The sequence below is a fragment of the Rhinolophus sinicus genome, linkage group LG06 (genome assembly GCF_036562045.2).
Source record: "Rhinolophus sinicus isolate RSC01 linkage group LG06, ASM3656204v1, whole genome shotgun sequence".
Classification (NCBI taxonomy): Eukaryota; Metazoa; Chordata; class Mammalia; order Chiroptera; family Rhinolophidae; genus Rhinolophus; species Rhinolophus sinicus.
The window spans coordinates 16981543-16995251 of NC_133756.1; the positions used below are offsets into that span (position 1 = coordinate 16981543).

General features: G+C 47.2%; 1 protein-coding gene across 3 annotated transcripts; it reads left to right on the forward strand.

Moving 5' to 3' along the window:
* The first annotated feature begins 296 nt into the window (after positions 1-296).
* AKR1A1 (aldo-keto reductase family 1 member A1) lies at positions 297-9461 on the forward strand. Of its 3 annotated transcripts, none has more exons than XM_019749426.2 (10): positions 297-606; positions 2167-2240; positions 4343-4432; positions 6159-6278; positions 6450-6601; positions 7241-7436; positions 7752-7951; positions 8216-8288; positions 8569-8655; positions 9305-9461. In XM_019749426.2, exons 3-10 carry the CDS (start codon positions 4349-4351, stop codon positions 9368-9370), a joined length of 978 nt encoding a protein of 325 aa, XP_019604985.1. In that variant the 5' UTR covers positions 297-606; positions 2167-2240; positions 4343-4348; the 3' UTR covers positions 9371-9461. The 3 variants fall into 3 exon arrangements, with proteins under 3 accessions (XP_019604985.1, XP_074190740.1, XP_074190739.1); XM_074334639.1 differs by having other exon boundaries at positions 467-606; positions 4265-4432; XM_074334638.1 differs by lacking the exon at positions 297-606 and adding an exon at positions 688-711.
* The last annotated feature ends 4248 nt before the right edge of the window (positions 9462-13709 follow it).

Sequence of the window (13709 nt, forward strand, 5' to 3'; positions counted from 1 at the left end):
GTATATTCTGGGAACCCATCCAACCAGACTGTAAGGGAAAATGGAGCAAGAGCTTGGGTTAGTGAATCTGGAGGGAGAGCCGACACCAGAAGAACCTGCAACGTGGCACTCGGAACCCTTCTTCCTCCAGCAGGAGGAGTTCGAGTGGCCAAGAGCTGCGTCACTCCGGCGCGAACGCAATGTGGGCCAGCAGAGGCGCTGCCTGGCCTAGCTCCTAACACCCACCATGTGACCCGCGGCTCACGCTTCACTCGGCCCGCGAGTTCTCTAAACCGCGCGGTCAACTGTGTCTAAGCTCCAGCCAATCCGACCACCAGCTCCTAGAGGAGGAGATGGTGCAGCCTCCCACCTCTGACTTCCACCCCAAAGCTCCTTCTCCAGGGCAGAAGCGGGGTCCACCCCTGAGCGTGAAGCTGAATGCCCGGCCTTCGCCCCTCCTCCAGGAGGGGCTTCCTCCTCACTGCCAGACTTAAACCTGGTCCCTGCCTCCACCATCAGGCCAACTTCCTTGCAGCTCAATCCCGGAAGCTGGTGCTCATTGGGTCGCTAGCAGCAGAACTGAGCCGAGAGCACACTATCCTGTGCGCGCTCTGTGATCGGGCGGAGGTGAGTTTCTCCTGCTACTGCCCCACCTTCCTTGCAGAGGAGATGGCTTTGATCCTTCACTACTGAACTGTTCGCCCTGGGATAGAGTGGAGAGCGCTCTTACCAGTGCGTGGTAGAAGCCAGAAGTTTAAAATGCTAGCTGAAGGATGAGCAGCAGTTAGCCAGGCAAGGGTGGGACTGGGGAAAGGAAAGTGTGCAGAGGCGTGGAGTCAAGTTAGTGTGGTGGCTGCTTCTGCAAAGTCTGAAACATGGAGTCTGAAATGAAGAGGTGGAAAAATGAGGAAGGTGGGAGCCAGATTATGAAGGGTATTGCTAAGGAGTCTGGACTTTATCCTGTGTGGGAGAGAACTGTTGGAAGAGTTTGAACCTGGGAGTCACATGGTCAGATTTAGTGACTAGATTGTGGGGAGAGGGGCTGCACAGGAAGCAGAGAGATCCCTGGTTCAGGTAGGGGTGGTCAGAGCTAGAGCAGTGGCTGCGGAGGTAGATATGAATGGACTGGAAAAAGATTTAGGAAATATATTAAAAAATTTTTTTCACCTACATCAAGAAGTGCATGATGTGTTATTGCAAAAACTGCAATAACACATCATGCACTAGAGCATCTATAAACTGCTATTATAGATGTATTCGGTTTGCTTTTTACATTAGTTTAGAGCAAACAGTATCTTTTTTTATGTTTACAAGTATTAACAGGATTTTTAACCCAGCCAAATAGACTAAATCTTGGCCACCAGTACAAACAGAGGATGCCAAAAAAATGTATAAACATTTTAAGAAAGGAAAAAACTATTAAAATTATGCCGATGGTAACTACTTTGGGCATCTCTTGTAATTGCAGAAGTCAGATGTGACTTGTAGTATTCATCTTTTGTTATCGGAATATATTGAGTGTTACAATTTTAATACAGTTTTCCTTTCTTAAAATATGTATACATTTTTTGGCACCCTCTGTATATAATGTGGTTTTCCATGCTGGCTTCATAGAAGTACAGGAGAAGATGTATTTCCTTCCCATCACCTGTCAAAACCGTAATCTGATAGTACTCAGAGATGCCTTAAGTGAACTGAAATATGCTGTTTAAAGACCCTGTGGATTATACTGTGAACATGTTGTCTGGTTTGCTTTGAAGGTTGTTATCCAGGGCCTTGAATTCCTGGTGAGATAGAGTGTACAAAAAGATCATGGGTCAGACACTGTGCAAAGTGCTTTAGATGTAGTATCTCTTAAAACTGGGGGGCAAGCGCTGAGGTTCAAACCCAGGTCTGTACAACCCCAGAGCCTGAACTATTGTCTCTGTGCTCTGCAGCTGGATTTGACAATTTTGGACATTTTAAGTCTCAGATACCTATAGGACACACAGAGGGAGCTGAATATGTAAAACTGGGATGGGAAGAATCAGTGCTCAAAGTGATAACTGAAGACATGAACTTGACTAGGGAGTGAAAGTAGGATTGGGGTCAACCCTGAGGGATACCAACATTTATGGGAGGAAAGGCCCGTGCAGCCAGGGCATGCTTATACGAATACTGTTTTCCTCTTTTTCTTGTGTTTTCTAGTTCCCTGCATTCAGGTAGCAGCTGTAGAGCACTCTGAGAAGACTGAGCCCCAGTGAGAAGGAGCCTATGATCAGGTAAGGGTTAACATAGGTTAACAGTAGTGGTTGCGGATTGCGGTTGTGGTCCAGGCTGGTTGTGGTTGTGGTCCAGCAGGTTGCAGTTGCAGTCTAGCCGGGAATATTGTGCCCTGAGTCAACGTCAGTTGTTGCCAGACAATACACAACTGAATCCTGAGAAAACCATCCCCCAAAAAGCTCCCTGCTATTATAGATGTATTCAGAAACGTAGCTTGAAAAACCCCCACGTACCTTCTCATCAGTGCAGTTGTCTCTCTTACACTCTGCCCACTCTAAGCATACTTAATAAATCTGCTCCTCTTCTCGTCCTACTTTGTCTTGTGAATTCTTTCACTACCTGCAAGCAACCATGACAACCTAGGTGCCAGCTTGGGAATAATATAATAAAATCTGAGTTCTGATGCTACTACCTCTTCCCCCACACACCCAGCTTCTCTTCTAGAATCTCTCCCAAGATAACAGGGTTTCTGAGTGCTGCCAGAGTTCCAGCTAGGCAGTTGCTGATAAGCTCAAAGCCTATTAATGCAGCACTGGGCTGGAAAGCCATTGCCTCTGGCCGAAGGTGAGGAAGTCAAGAGCTGGCAGAGAATGACTTTCTGTCCTAGAGAAAAATTGCTTCTGCTGTGGCCCCTCTATTCCCTCCTTTGGCTCTCTTGTTCTTTACAGATCTTTTTTAGGTCTTTCTACCTCTATGAGTCCCAGCCCCCAGTTTCAATACAAAAGAAAGGGAGAAGCGAGCATCAGGTTTCTTCTTCCTTTTCCCCTTAGGCCGGATTTTTGTTCAAGCTCTTAGCCCAGGTGTAATTTCAGAACCCTCCCTTGTATGCTGGGAAATCTGGGAGAGGCCAACAAATTACTTTCTTGGGGATGAAGCCCAGGAAACCAGCCATAGACCCTAGGGGCAGCTGGCAGGCTGGTTCCTCCTGTGAAGTCCAGACATGCTTGCCTGATCCCTGGTAAGTTTTGTACCAAAGAATACGACATGTGATCAAACGATACGGTGAATGTTTAAATTAAAAAGATTTTATTACAGTAAAAGACACATTGCCATTAATGCCCCTCAAAATACTCCCCCTTGCTTTGAACACACTTAATCCTATCATTCTTGCCACTTTCTGAAGCAGTTCTGGAAATCCTCTTTTGTGAGTGTCTTTAGTTCATCCTCCGTCATGACAACACTCCATGTCACACATCGCTTCTGGTATGGCAATTTCTGTCAAATAAAAACATCACAATATGCCCTCATTCACCTTATTCACCAGATCTGGCACCGTGCGACTTGTGGCTCTTCCCCAAAGTCAAAATGACCATGAAAGGAAAACATTTTGAATCGATTCGGGACATCAAGGCAGCCATGACAGACCAACTAAAGACACTCACATGTACATGTGTCTGCTGCTGGCACGTGTATTTTATAGTCTGTTTACCTGCCTGTTTCTTGCCTTTTTCCATTAGTTCCTCCTTGGATCCTTGACTCTGCCACTTCTTAGCTGTTGATTTGTGGCAAATAACTTCATGTCTCTGAGCTTGTTTTTTTCATCTAAAAAAGGGTATACTTCTCTTGTAAGAGCCCCTTCAGGCCTAGCAGCATGGTGGATGAGACCTCTGTGAGAGGATATCAGCGAATCTCGGTAGTTCTTACAACCTCCTGGGAACGTTCATTTCATCCTCAGAGAAGTGACGCCTTCCTGAGCCTGTTTTGTCCCCCGGTCTCACTTTGTCTCATAATGGCCTTTGCCTGTGAGGTCTCACTGGCTTGAGACCTTATGTAGTCAAGACTGGGTACTTCTGGGGAGCCAGCCCACCTTTGTTTTAGGTACTGGAGCTCTTTAACACAGACCTTTAGCTTGGTAGAAGGAGGGGCAGCCAGGCTGGTTGTCTAGTTAGTGTTTGTCCAGGAGTTACTGGTTTTGGTTAATTCTGAGCACCCTGTCTCAGCTGCTTCTGCTCACAGACACATACACACAACCGCATTTTTATTCTATCATCTCTATGCCCACTTTACCACCCCTATTTTACAGGAGTCTTAACCAGTGGATAGCTGAAGGCCAAGCAGCAGCACTGATCCCTGCACCATTCTCTTCCTGTCTGTGTTTCAGGGGGCAATGGCAGCTTCCTGGGTCCTCCTGCACACTGGGCAAAAAATGCCCCTGATTGGACTGGGCACCTGGAAGAGTGAGCCTGGCCAGGTGAGAGATGGGGGAAGAAAAGGCGGGCTTCTTGGACCTCTGCTAGGGAAAAGGCAGTATTTGCGAGCGGGACCCTGCATGTTCTTTAGCAACCCCGTCCCTATCCTTCACTTAAAGTGGGATGAGCCTGGAGGGCAATGGGAAGAAACAAGGGAAGAAGGGCCGAGCAGTGTGCCCTTGACTTCCCCAGCTGACTCAGAGGAGGGGCCGAGGGGGTCAGTAGGGCCAAGGGCATAGAAAGGAACCTTTTCTATAACTGGATTTGCACTGAGTGCTGTGGCAACTGTGGGACCCCTATGCTGACCCCTAATATGGCACTTATTACCCTCTGCTGTGATCATGTCTCCTGTCCCACTGGGCTCTGTGAGTGCTAGGCCTCTCTCACTAGTCTCATTCCAGAGGTAGGCACACAGTAGGTGTCAGGGTTTGAAGAATAACTAGGTCAAGTGTATAGACCAAGGATAAGCAAATTTTTTCTTAATGAACCAGATGGTTAATAATTTAGATTTTGCTGGACAAGTTGCAAAATACTTATGTAACCATTTAAAAATATAAAAATAATTCTTAGCTCAAGGGCTGAAAAAAACAAAAGGCAGCTGCAAGACCTCTGCTGTAGACCCTTCCAGCTCAGGAAACCTGGGAATGGAGACTTGCTTTCCTAGGGTTGACACAGCTAGAGATTCAGCATCCACCTGGCATGGAGCCTCTCCCCAGCACTTGGTCATATTTTCTTGGACATCTGAATCAGAAGTCTGGGGGCTAAGTTTGGGAGGGACGCTTCTCGGGCAGTGAGAGCAGCTTCTTCTCTCTGGGATTTTGACTAGTGTTTGAGGTGTGGTTGGATGACCTCGGCCTTTTTTCCCTTTGCTTTTCTTCCTACAGCTTCCTAGGACTCTAGAGCTGGGGTCTTTGTGCTCCAGGCAGGCACTGACATAGCCTGGGATAAGTCCAGGAGCTAGATGAAGGCAGCAGTGGAGGCCAGAGCCAGGGCCAAGATGGGCATGGAGCAGCAGGGGTAGGGTCAAGGGGGAGTACATCTGGATATTAAGAGCTGCACCTAGATAGGGAACTTGAATGGCAAAGGCCTGGCACCTGGTTCTGCTTCTTATACCATGTTTCTAGTTGGGTTTTCAGTAAATTGACCTGTACTTCTACTTTGTGCCTGCTTTCTTGTCTCCTGATGGGGCCTCTGGGCCCAACTTCCATCTCACTTCTCCGCCTTCCTTAATTTTTTCCTCCTCTCACCTCTTCTGCTCACCTGAGCTCCCAGAGCTTGCTTGGTCTACGTGTCCCTAAGGCTCTCTCCAAGAAGCCTAGGAATTATTTACCTGTGTATCATGTTTCCCTAACCAGCTCCTCAGGGCTGGGGACCTGTCTCCATGACCTCTGCAGTGTATCCATCCATCTTCTGAATATGTTTGTAACGTGTATCTGGGAACACGTTGCTGGTTTTTTGCTGTGCCCTACTGAGATTGCTTGGGTAGGAAGGAACCATGGAGGTTAGTGTGATGGGGACAAAGTGTTTGGGGGTCTCTGAAGAGGCTTCTGTTCCCCTAGACTAGAACTGTCTTCCATCTTCTCACCTCCACTGCATGGATGACTGCAGTGGTATATTCCTGTCCATTTTCAACCCCACCCCCCCGCCCCCCCCAGTCAGTGACCCTTAGGAGGACAGTTTCTTGTTCAGCCCAACAGAGTTGAAACCTTTGCTTCTCTCACCTGGCAGGTAAAAGCAGCTGTGAAGTATGCCCTGAGTGTAGGCTACCGCCACATTGACTGTGCTGCTGCCTACGGCAATGAGACTGAGATTGGGGAAGCCCTGAAGGAAACTGTGGGGCCCGGCAAGGTGAAGACTGGGGCCACAGAGGGGTGGGGTGAGAGATCTCAGAGGCTGGGACTGGGGCCTGGCTGGAGGCATCTAGTATCAGCTCCCTTCTAATTCCTCTCCCAGAGGTGAGGGTGGGTGAAACTGGGTGCCCATGGCTCTTCTCACTATGGGCTTTGCCCCCTGTACTAGGTGGTATCTCGGGAGGAGCTGTTTGTAACGTCCAAGCTGTGGAATACTAAGCACCACCCAGATGATGTGGAGCCTGCCCTCCGGAAGACGCTGGCTGACCTCCAGCTGGAGTATTTGGACTTGTACCTGATACACTGGCCTTATGCCTTTGAGTGAGCTTTGCCAGGGTCTTCATTCAGGGAATCGGGGTGGGGGGAGTCATGTTAATAACTTATCAGAAGTCACAGTAGCAGAGCAAGAGAGGACCACTTATCTGTGTGGCAAGCTAAGGAGCTTGCCATGGGAATTCAGCCTTTTATGCTATAGCAGCCAAGAGTTTAGCTACAGAAGAAGGAGTGTAGCTTCACATGGTGTGTTTCCTAGGGTATGCATGAATGGTCCCTCCTGCTCCCTTTATTCATTCTGGAAAGAACTAGCTTCTGCTGAACTAGGCCCTGGGGTTGCAGTAAAGAATCAGCTCCTGCAGAGGGTGTGAGAGGAGCCCTGTGCCCTGTGCTGGAAGAAGGCTGCAAGAATATGCAACTCTCTGAGGAGGAAGGTGTTAAGAAAGACTTCCCTGAAGAGAGGAGATACAATCTGTGTCTAGGAAGAAGAGGAGGGGAAATGGTCATTCCATTTAGAGTTAACACCTGAGTCATGATCTGGACGGGTGAAAAACCATGCTTGTGTCTCATTCTTTGCCCTTTGCCCTTTCTGGGCTTGGAGTATGGGGTATAGAGTGGCTGGATAGGCAGATAAGGCAGAAATCTGGCATTTGTGCTCACTCTTTTGGGGGGTTGTCTTTCTCTCAGGCGAGGGGATAACCCTTTCCCTAAGAATGCCGATGGGACTATGCGCTATGACGTCACCCACTACAAGGAGACCTGGAAGGCTCTGGAGGCACTGGTGGCAAAGGGGCTGGTGCGGGCACTGGGCCTGTCCAACTTCAGCAGTCGGCAGATTGACGATGTGCTCAGTGTGGCCTCTGTGCGTCCAGCTGTTCTGCAGGTGAGCACAGCAGAGCGGATCAGTTGGGTTTGGGCGGGGAGGTGTGCAAGAGCATGAGTGAGCAGATGACGTGTCTACTTCATAGAGATGACTAGCAAGTTGTCAGAAATTTTGGTGCAGGATTCCTCTGCATAAAGAAGAACATTGAAATGTGGGAAGAGAATTAGATGGACAATGGAAAAGAAAGTGAGAAAAGCAGGCTGAAGGGAAGTGGGGGGTCAGCAGGGCAGGGTTGGCCAGGACAGCATGTCTGAGTGTGTGGCCAGGCAAGTTATGTGTGGCTACCTCATGGTGATGGGTTGTTTCTTGGCTCAGGTGGAATGCCACCCATACCTGGTTCAGAATGAGCTGATTGCCCACTGCCAAGCACGTGGCCTGGAGGTGACTGCTTACAGCCCTCTGGGCTCCTCTGATCGTGCTTGGCGTGATCCTGGTGAACCTGTCCTGCTTGAGGATCCAGTGGTCCTGGCACTGGCTGAAAAGCATGGTCGGTCCCCAGCCCAGATCTTGCTCAGGTGCGGGCACTCTTGGGGAAAGGAGGTCAGGTCAGGGAGAGGGCTCCTGGGTTGGGAGGCAAGGGTTTAGGGGTTCCTTATCCAAGTACCTGGATGAGGCCGAGGATCTTGCCACGTGATCTGGGGAGAGGTCACTATAAAGCATGTCTGCCATTCCAGTGGGACTCAGAGTCTCCAGGAGCTTAGAGAAGGCTTCATGGAAGACAAAACAATGCTTATGAGTACTGACTCCTCTTCCTCTTCTACCTCAATCCTACACCTTAGGTGGCAGATCCAGCGGAAAGTAATCTGCATCCCCAAGAGTGTCACACCTTCCCGTATCCTTCAGAATATCCAGGTACTTGGTGACGGGTCCTAGCTTCTTTAGCCCATTGGGACATAGTCTGGCCCCGACACTGCCTGGCTAAGAAGGCAGTGTTCTGGAACCCCAACTTACACTCCCAAAGCTGGCTTTCCTGACCCCCATTCCCCATTCCCAGGTTTTTGTTTTTTAAGGAGGGTGCAGCTCACTTTGGTCCATGAGGAGATCGAACTGAGAACCTTGGTGCTACCAGCACCACACTCTAACCAACTGAGCTAACCAGCCACTTCCTCTGCCCCACCCCCACCATCCCCAGGTTTTTGACTTCACCCTTAGCCCAGAAGAGATGAAGCAGATAGATGCCCTTAATAAAAACTGGCGACTCATTGTGCCCATGCTTACGGTGAGTATGTATCACCTCCCAGAGTCAGGGAATGTGAGATTTGGAGCAGAATTCTGGCCCAAGTCTGGCCTCAGCCTTGCTAGTCAGAGGAGAGGCAGAGTGGTGTTATTGGTAGGATTCCTGTCCTAGACACAATGGGCTCTTTTCTCTTTATTCAGCTCAGGGAAGTAGTATGGCCCAGGGATAAAGGTATATAGCCTATGAGTCCCAGTCTTGCTTCTCAATATCTTGTAAGCTGAAACGTTGTTTAACTTCTTCAAGCCTCATCTTCCTATCTGTAAAATGATCCCAGTTCCTGACATGTAGCAAGCTCTCAATAAATATTATAAATGAGGGGAGGCTAGAAGGCATTCTCAACCTTGATAGAGGATTTGAGTCAGGTTGAAGTCTGTTGCACATAGGGAAATAAATAGTTCCTTATCCTGGCTGAGACTGCACATTTGTAGGGACGGGGTCAGCTGTGTACCAGGTGTGGGTTTGGTGTTGGAATGCTGTTGATACTGTGGCATTCTCTGAGGCTGGGGCCCTGTCAGTGCCATGTGGTATCATGCTGTACACAAGTGAGGTTGTTTGGGAAGATTCGGGGAAAGATGCCCAGTGTCTTTGAAATATTAATTCCTAATGGAGTCATGTCTGCCTCTCTTTCCAGGTGGATGGGAAGAAGGTCCCCAGAGATAAAGGGCACCCTCTGTTCCCCTTTAATGACCCATACTGAAACCACAGCTTCCTGGCTTCCTTTCCAGCTCTCCAGCTAGGAGGTCCTGCCACCCCCAGAAAAGGAGTTAATAAATTCATTGGAGTATCTACATTGCTTACTTGTCTTATTTTTCTGGTCGGACCTGGGATGGAAACTATTTTCCTTAGGGATACTGGGTACCACCTGCTCTGTGCCCAAACTTACCTTTGTTCTGTAGGAATCAGAATAGAGCTAAATTCCGTTTCTAACTTTCCTGAATTAGGTACGTTAGTAAAGTGGCGCTATCTAGTGGCAGCTCATAGCACTGCATGCTGTCCCAGAGTCTTAACTGAGAATGCCAAAATTTCGTCACCTCAGTATTGAGATCAGGGCAGTGAGAGTCCTGTGGTTTCATGGAACTGCTGGGCCTGAGTCTTGAGTTCCCACCCATCCCCTACCCTGGTCAGTGCCTAGGCTTAGGAATATGAAGAGCAAAGAAAAACTTAGCTTGCAAAATCAGGAAAGGTGGGAATGGATTTTATCTCTCAGACACTATAGTCTGTGCATAGGCTACCTGAAGGAGGCAGAGTCAGCCCCAAGGCTTGTCACTCTGCACCTAAGGTCCTATCTTAACGTACTTAATAGTCCCAGCAGAGGCCACTGAGGTTTTAGGAAAATTCCTCTAAACTCCAGTCACACAAAACTCAGTTTTCCAGGGCCGGCCTGGTGACTCAGGCGGTTAGAGCTCCACGCTCCTAACTCCGAAGGCTGCCGGTTCGATTCTCACATGGGCCAGTGGGCTCTCAACCACAAGGTTGCCAGTTCGATTCCTCGAGTCCCGCAAGGTATGGTGGGCTCCACCCCCTGCAACTAAGATTGAACACGGCACCTTGACCTGAGCTGCCGCTGAGCTCCCCGATGGCACAGTTGGTTGGAGTGCGTCCTCTCAACCACAAGGTTGCCGGTTTGACTCCCGCAAGGGATGGTGGGCTGTGCCCCCTGCAACTAGAAAAGGCAACTGGATCTGGAGCTGAGCTGTGCCCTCCACAACTAAGACTGAAATGACAACTTGAAGCTGAACGGCACCCTCCACAACTAAGATGGAAAGGACAACAACTTGACTTGGAAAAAGGCCTGGAAGTACACACTATTCCCCAATAAAAAAGTCCTGTTCCCCTTCCCCAATAAAATCTTTAAAACAAAAAAAAACTCAGTTTTCCAGTCAAACAACTGCTTTTCATTGAACAAATATTTATTGGGTACTTATATAGGTTAGGCACAGTGCCTAATTCTGGGGAATATAACTATAACTAAGACACAAGTCCTTACAGTCTACTTGAGACAGACTTTAATTGCATAATTAGTTTAATTACAGTTGGAAGAAGTGCTATAAAAAAGTGCAGAGTGAGAAGACTACTGTTTTAATCAGTATATCTGAAGGATGAATAGGGATTAATTAGATGAGAATCAGAATAGTGTTCTGTGCAAATTAGGTAGCTTGGGGGAAAAGCCTTGAGACTGGAAGAAGCTTCTGGGAAAACCTAAGAAGGCTTGAGTGACAAACTGAAAGTGAGCAGAGGTGGAATGACATGAAATAATGCTGGAATTATCTAGGGGTCTGGTGACAGAGGGCCTAGGACAGTGGGTTAAGATTTGGGTTTTTTACAATGGGATTTATAGATAATGTAATACAGAATTGTACACCTGAAATCTATGTAACTTTACTAATAATTGTTACCCCAATAAACTTTAATTAAAAAAAAAAGATTTGGGGTTTTTTTTTTCCATCCTGAATGCAGCAGGAAGCCATGGAAGAGTTTTTTGCAGGAATAACATGGTATGATTTGTCTTAGAAACACAACCCTGGTACAGTGGATTACAAGGATAAAAAGTAGATAGAGGGAGGCATGTTGGAAGTTAGTCTTTTGTGTCTGGTCCTTTCGACTTGGAACATTCCATCCCATGGCCCACTGTGTGGGCTAACTATTACTCAAATGTTCGGTTTAGCTGTCACTTCTCTAGGACTTCTCTCCTGACTTCACCTTACCAGGATGGCTTACTAAGTAATTCCATAATTTTCTCTCACACTTTCATCATCCAAGTTTCCACAGGTATGTGGTAGTTTGAGAATGATGTGTATTAGTTTGCTGGGCTGTCACCATGGATGGCTTAAACAAGGGGTGTCCAAACTGCAGCCTGCGGGCCAACTGCGGCCCGCAATCCATTGTTAATTGGCCCGCAGCAAATTCCAAAAATATATTTAGTTTACTTAAATAAACCAGGTGAGGCAATACGTACTTCACCTCGAGTGAGTGGCCCGGCTGTTTGTGTATTTTACCGCATATGGCCCTTGGTGAAAAACGTTGAAAAAAGTTTGGACACCCCTGGCTTAAACAAAAGGAATTTGTTTTCTCACAGTTCTGGAAGCTAGAAGTTGGATAGCACAGTGTTAGCAGGATTAGTTTCTTCTGAAAGTCCTGAGCGAAGGATCTGTTCCAGGCCTCTCTCCTTAGCTTGTGGATGGCCATCTTCTCCCTATGTCTTTACATTGTTTTCCCTGTGTATGCATCTGGTAAGAAAGCCAGTCATACTGAATTAGGGCCCATCCTAATTACTTCATTTTAACTGAATTATCTCTTTAAAGACTGTCTCTAAATACAGTCACATTCTGAGGACTGGGGGTTAGGACCTAACTACATGAATTTGAGGGTGGAGGACACAATTCAGCCCATATAAGGAAGCAAAAGTTATAACATGAAATTATTCACTAATAAACTGACTACTTAAAAATTGTTCTTGACTCAAACATCTCACCCTGCTTAACATTAGCATTTCTCTATTTATCTTTGTCTAATCAGTGGACAGTGCAGTGCACATTACCACAAAGTGAAATTACAAATCTTGGAAAAGATGCAATACTTTATGAAGCAATTAAAGTGATGTTGGGAAACTTCACACATCATACCCAAAGCCATTGAAATGTGAGGATTTGACAGTTAAGAAAATCAAAGAGGAAGACACTAGACTTCAAAAAAGATGTTTGGAATATCAAAGTATTAAGGAAGGCATTTGGGAAAACTGGAGTCCTCAAGTATTTTTGCGAAAAGGATCCTTTATGTGATTGTTGTTTTGAATAAAAGACCACAGACTCACAATTTGAAAATGAGACTTGTTTTTATAAGACTATATTCTAGAAGGGAGCACTCACTAGCCAGAGGCTAGCACCACCATGTTCCAGTTCCTTACATCAAAAGTTTTTATATACAACTACAATCTAAGACCCCTTTCAGAAACTGTCTTATGGTCTGCAAGGGAGGAGGGGCTGTCTAACACTTGAATAGGAAAAATGAGACCTTGTGACATTTTTTAGGGGAAAAATTGTGAACCTTGTAGTCAAAGGATGCCAAACTTGGGCCAGCCCGGTGGCCCAGGTGGTTGGAGCTCCATGCTCCTAACTCTGAAGGCTGCCGGTTCGATTCCCACATGGGCCAGTGGGCTCTCAACCACAAGGTTGCTGGTTCAACTCCTCAAGTCGGGCTCCGCCCCCTGCAACTAACATTGAACACGGCACCTTGCACTGAGCTGCCTCCCGGATGGCTCAGTTGGTTGGAGCGTGGGCTCTCAACCACAAGGTTGCCAGTTCAATTCCTCGACTCCTGCAAGGGATGGTGGGCAGTGCCCTCTGCAACCACTGTTGACCAGGCACCTTGAGCTGAGCTGCCGCTGAGCTCCCAGATGTCTCAGTTGGTTGGATCGAGTCCTCTCAACCTCAAGGTTGCGGGTTCGACTCCGGCAAGGGATGGTGGGCTGCGCCCCTGCAACTAGCAATGGCAACTGGACCTGGAGCTCAGCTGTGCCCTCCACAACTAAGACTGAACGGACAACAACTTGAAGCTGAATGGCACCTTCCACAACTAAGATTGAAAGGACAACAACTTGACTTGGTAAAAAGTCCTGGAAGTACACACTGTTCCCCAATAAAGTCCTGTTCCCCCTCCCCAATAAAATCTTAAAAAAAAAAAAAAAAGAGTTGATAAACTTGAATAAGGATACTAGAGAAGGGGGACTGATAACATACATTTGAAAAAGATCACAGTATTTGTTCAGGAAAACATGATCTATGACAAGTTCTGTTGATTTTCTTCTTTATATTCCTCTCTTCCATCCATACTTTGACACCTGTATATTCATAACATTGTATGCCCATCCAGATATATATCTTTGTTTTTTCTCTACCTCTTGGGCCTTTGGCCTTTCAAGGTATTAATAGGTTGTCTTATACTGTGGTCACACAGCAGCCTAGCCGTCTGTCCCCTCCAATCTTTCCTTAGGGAAAGAAGACTGCGGGACTGTCCCTCTTTGGGGTTGAGTTCATATA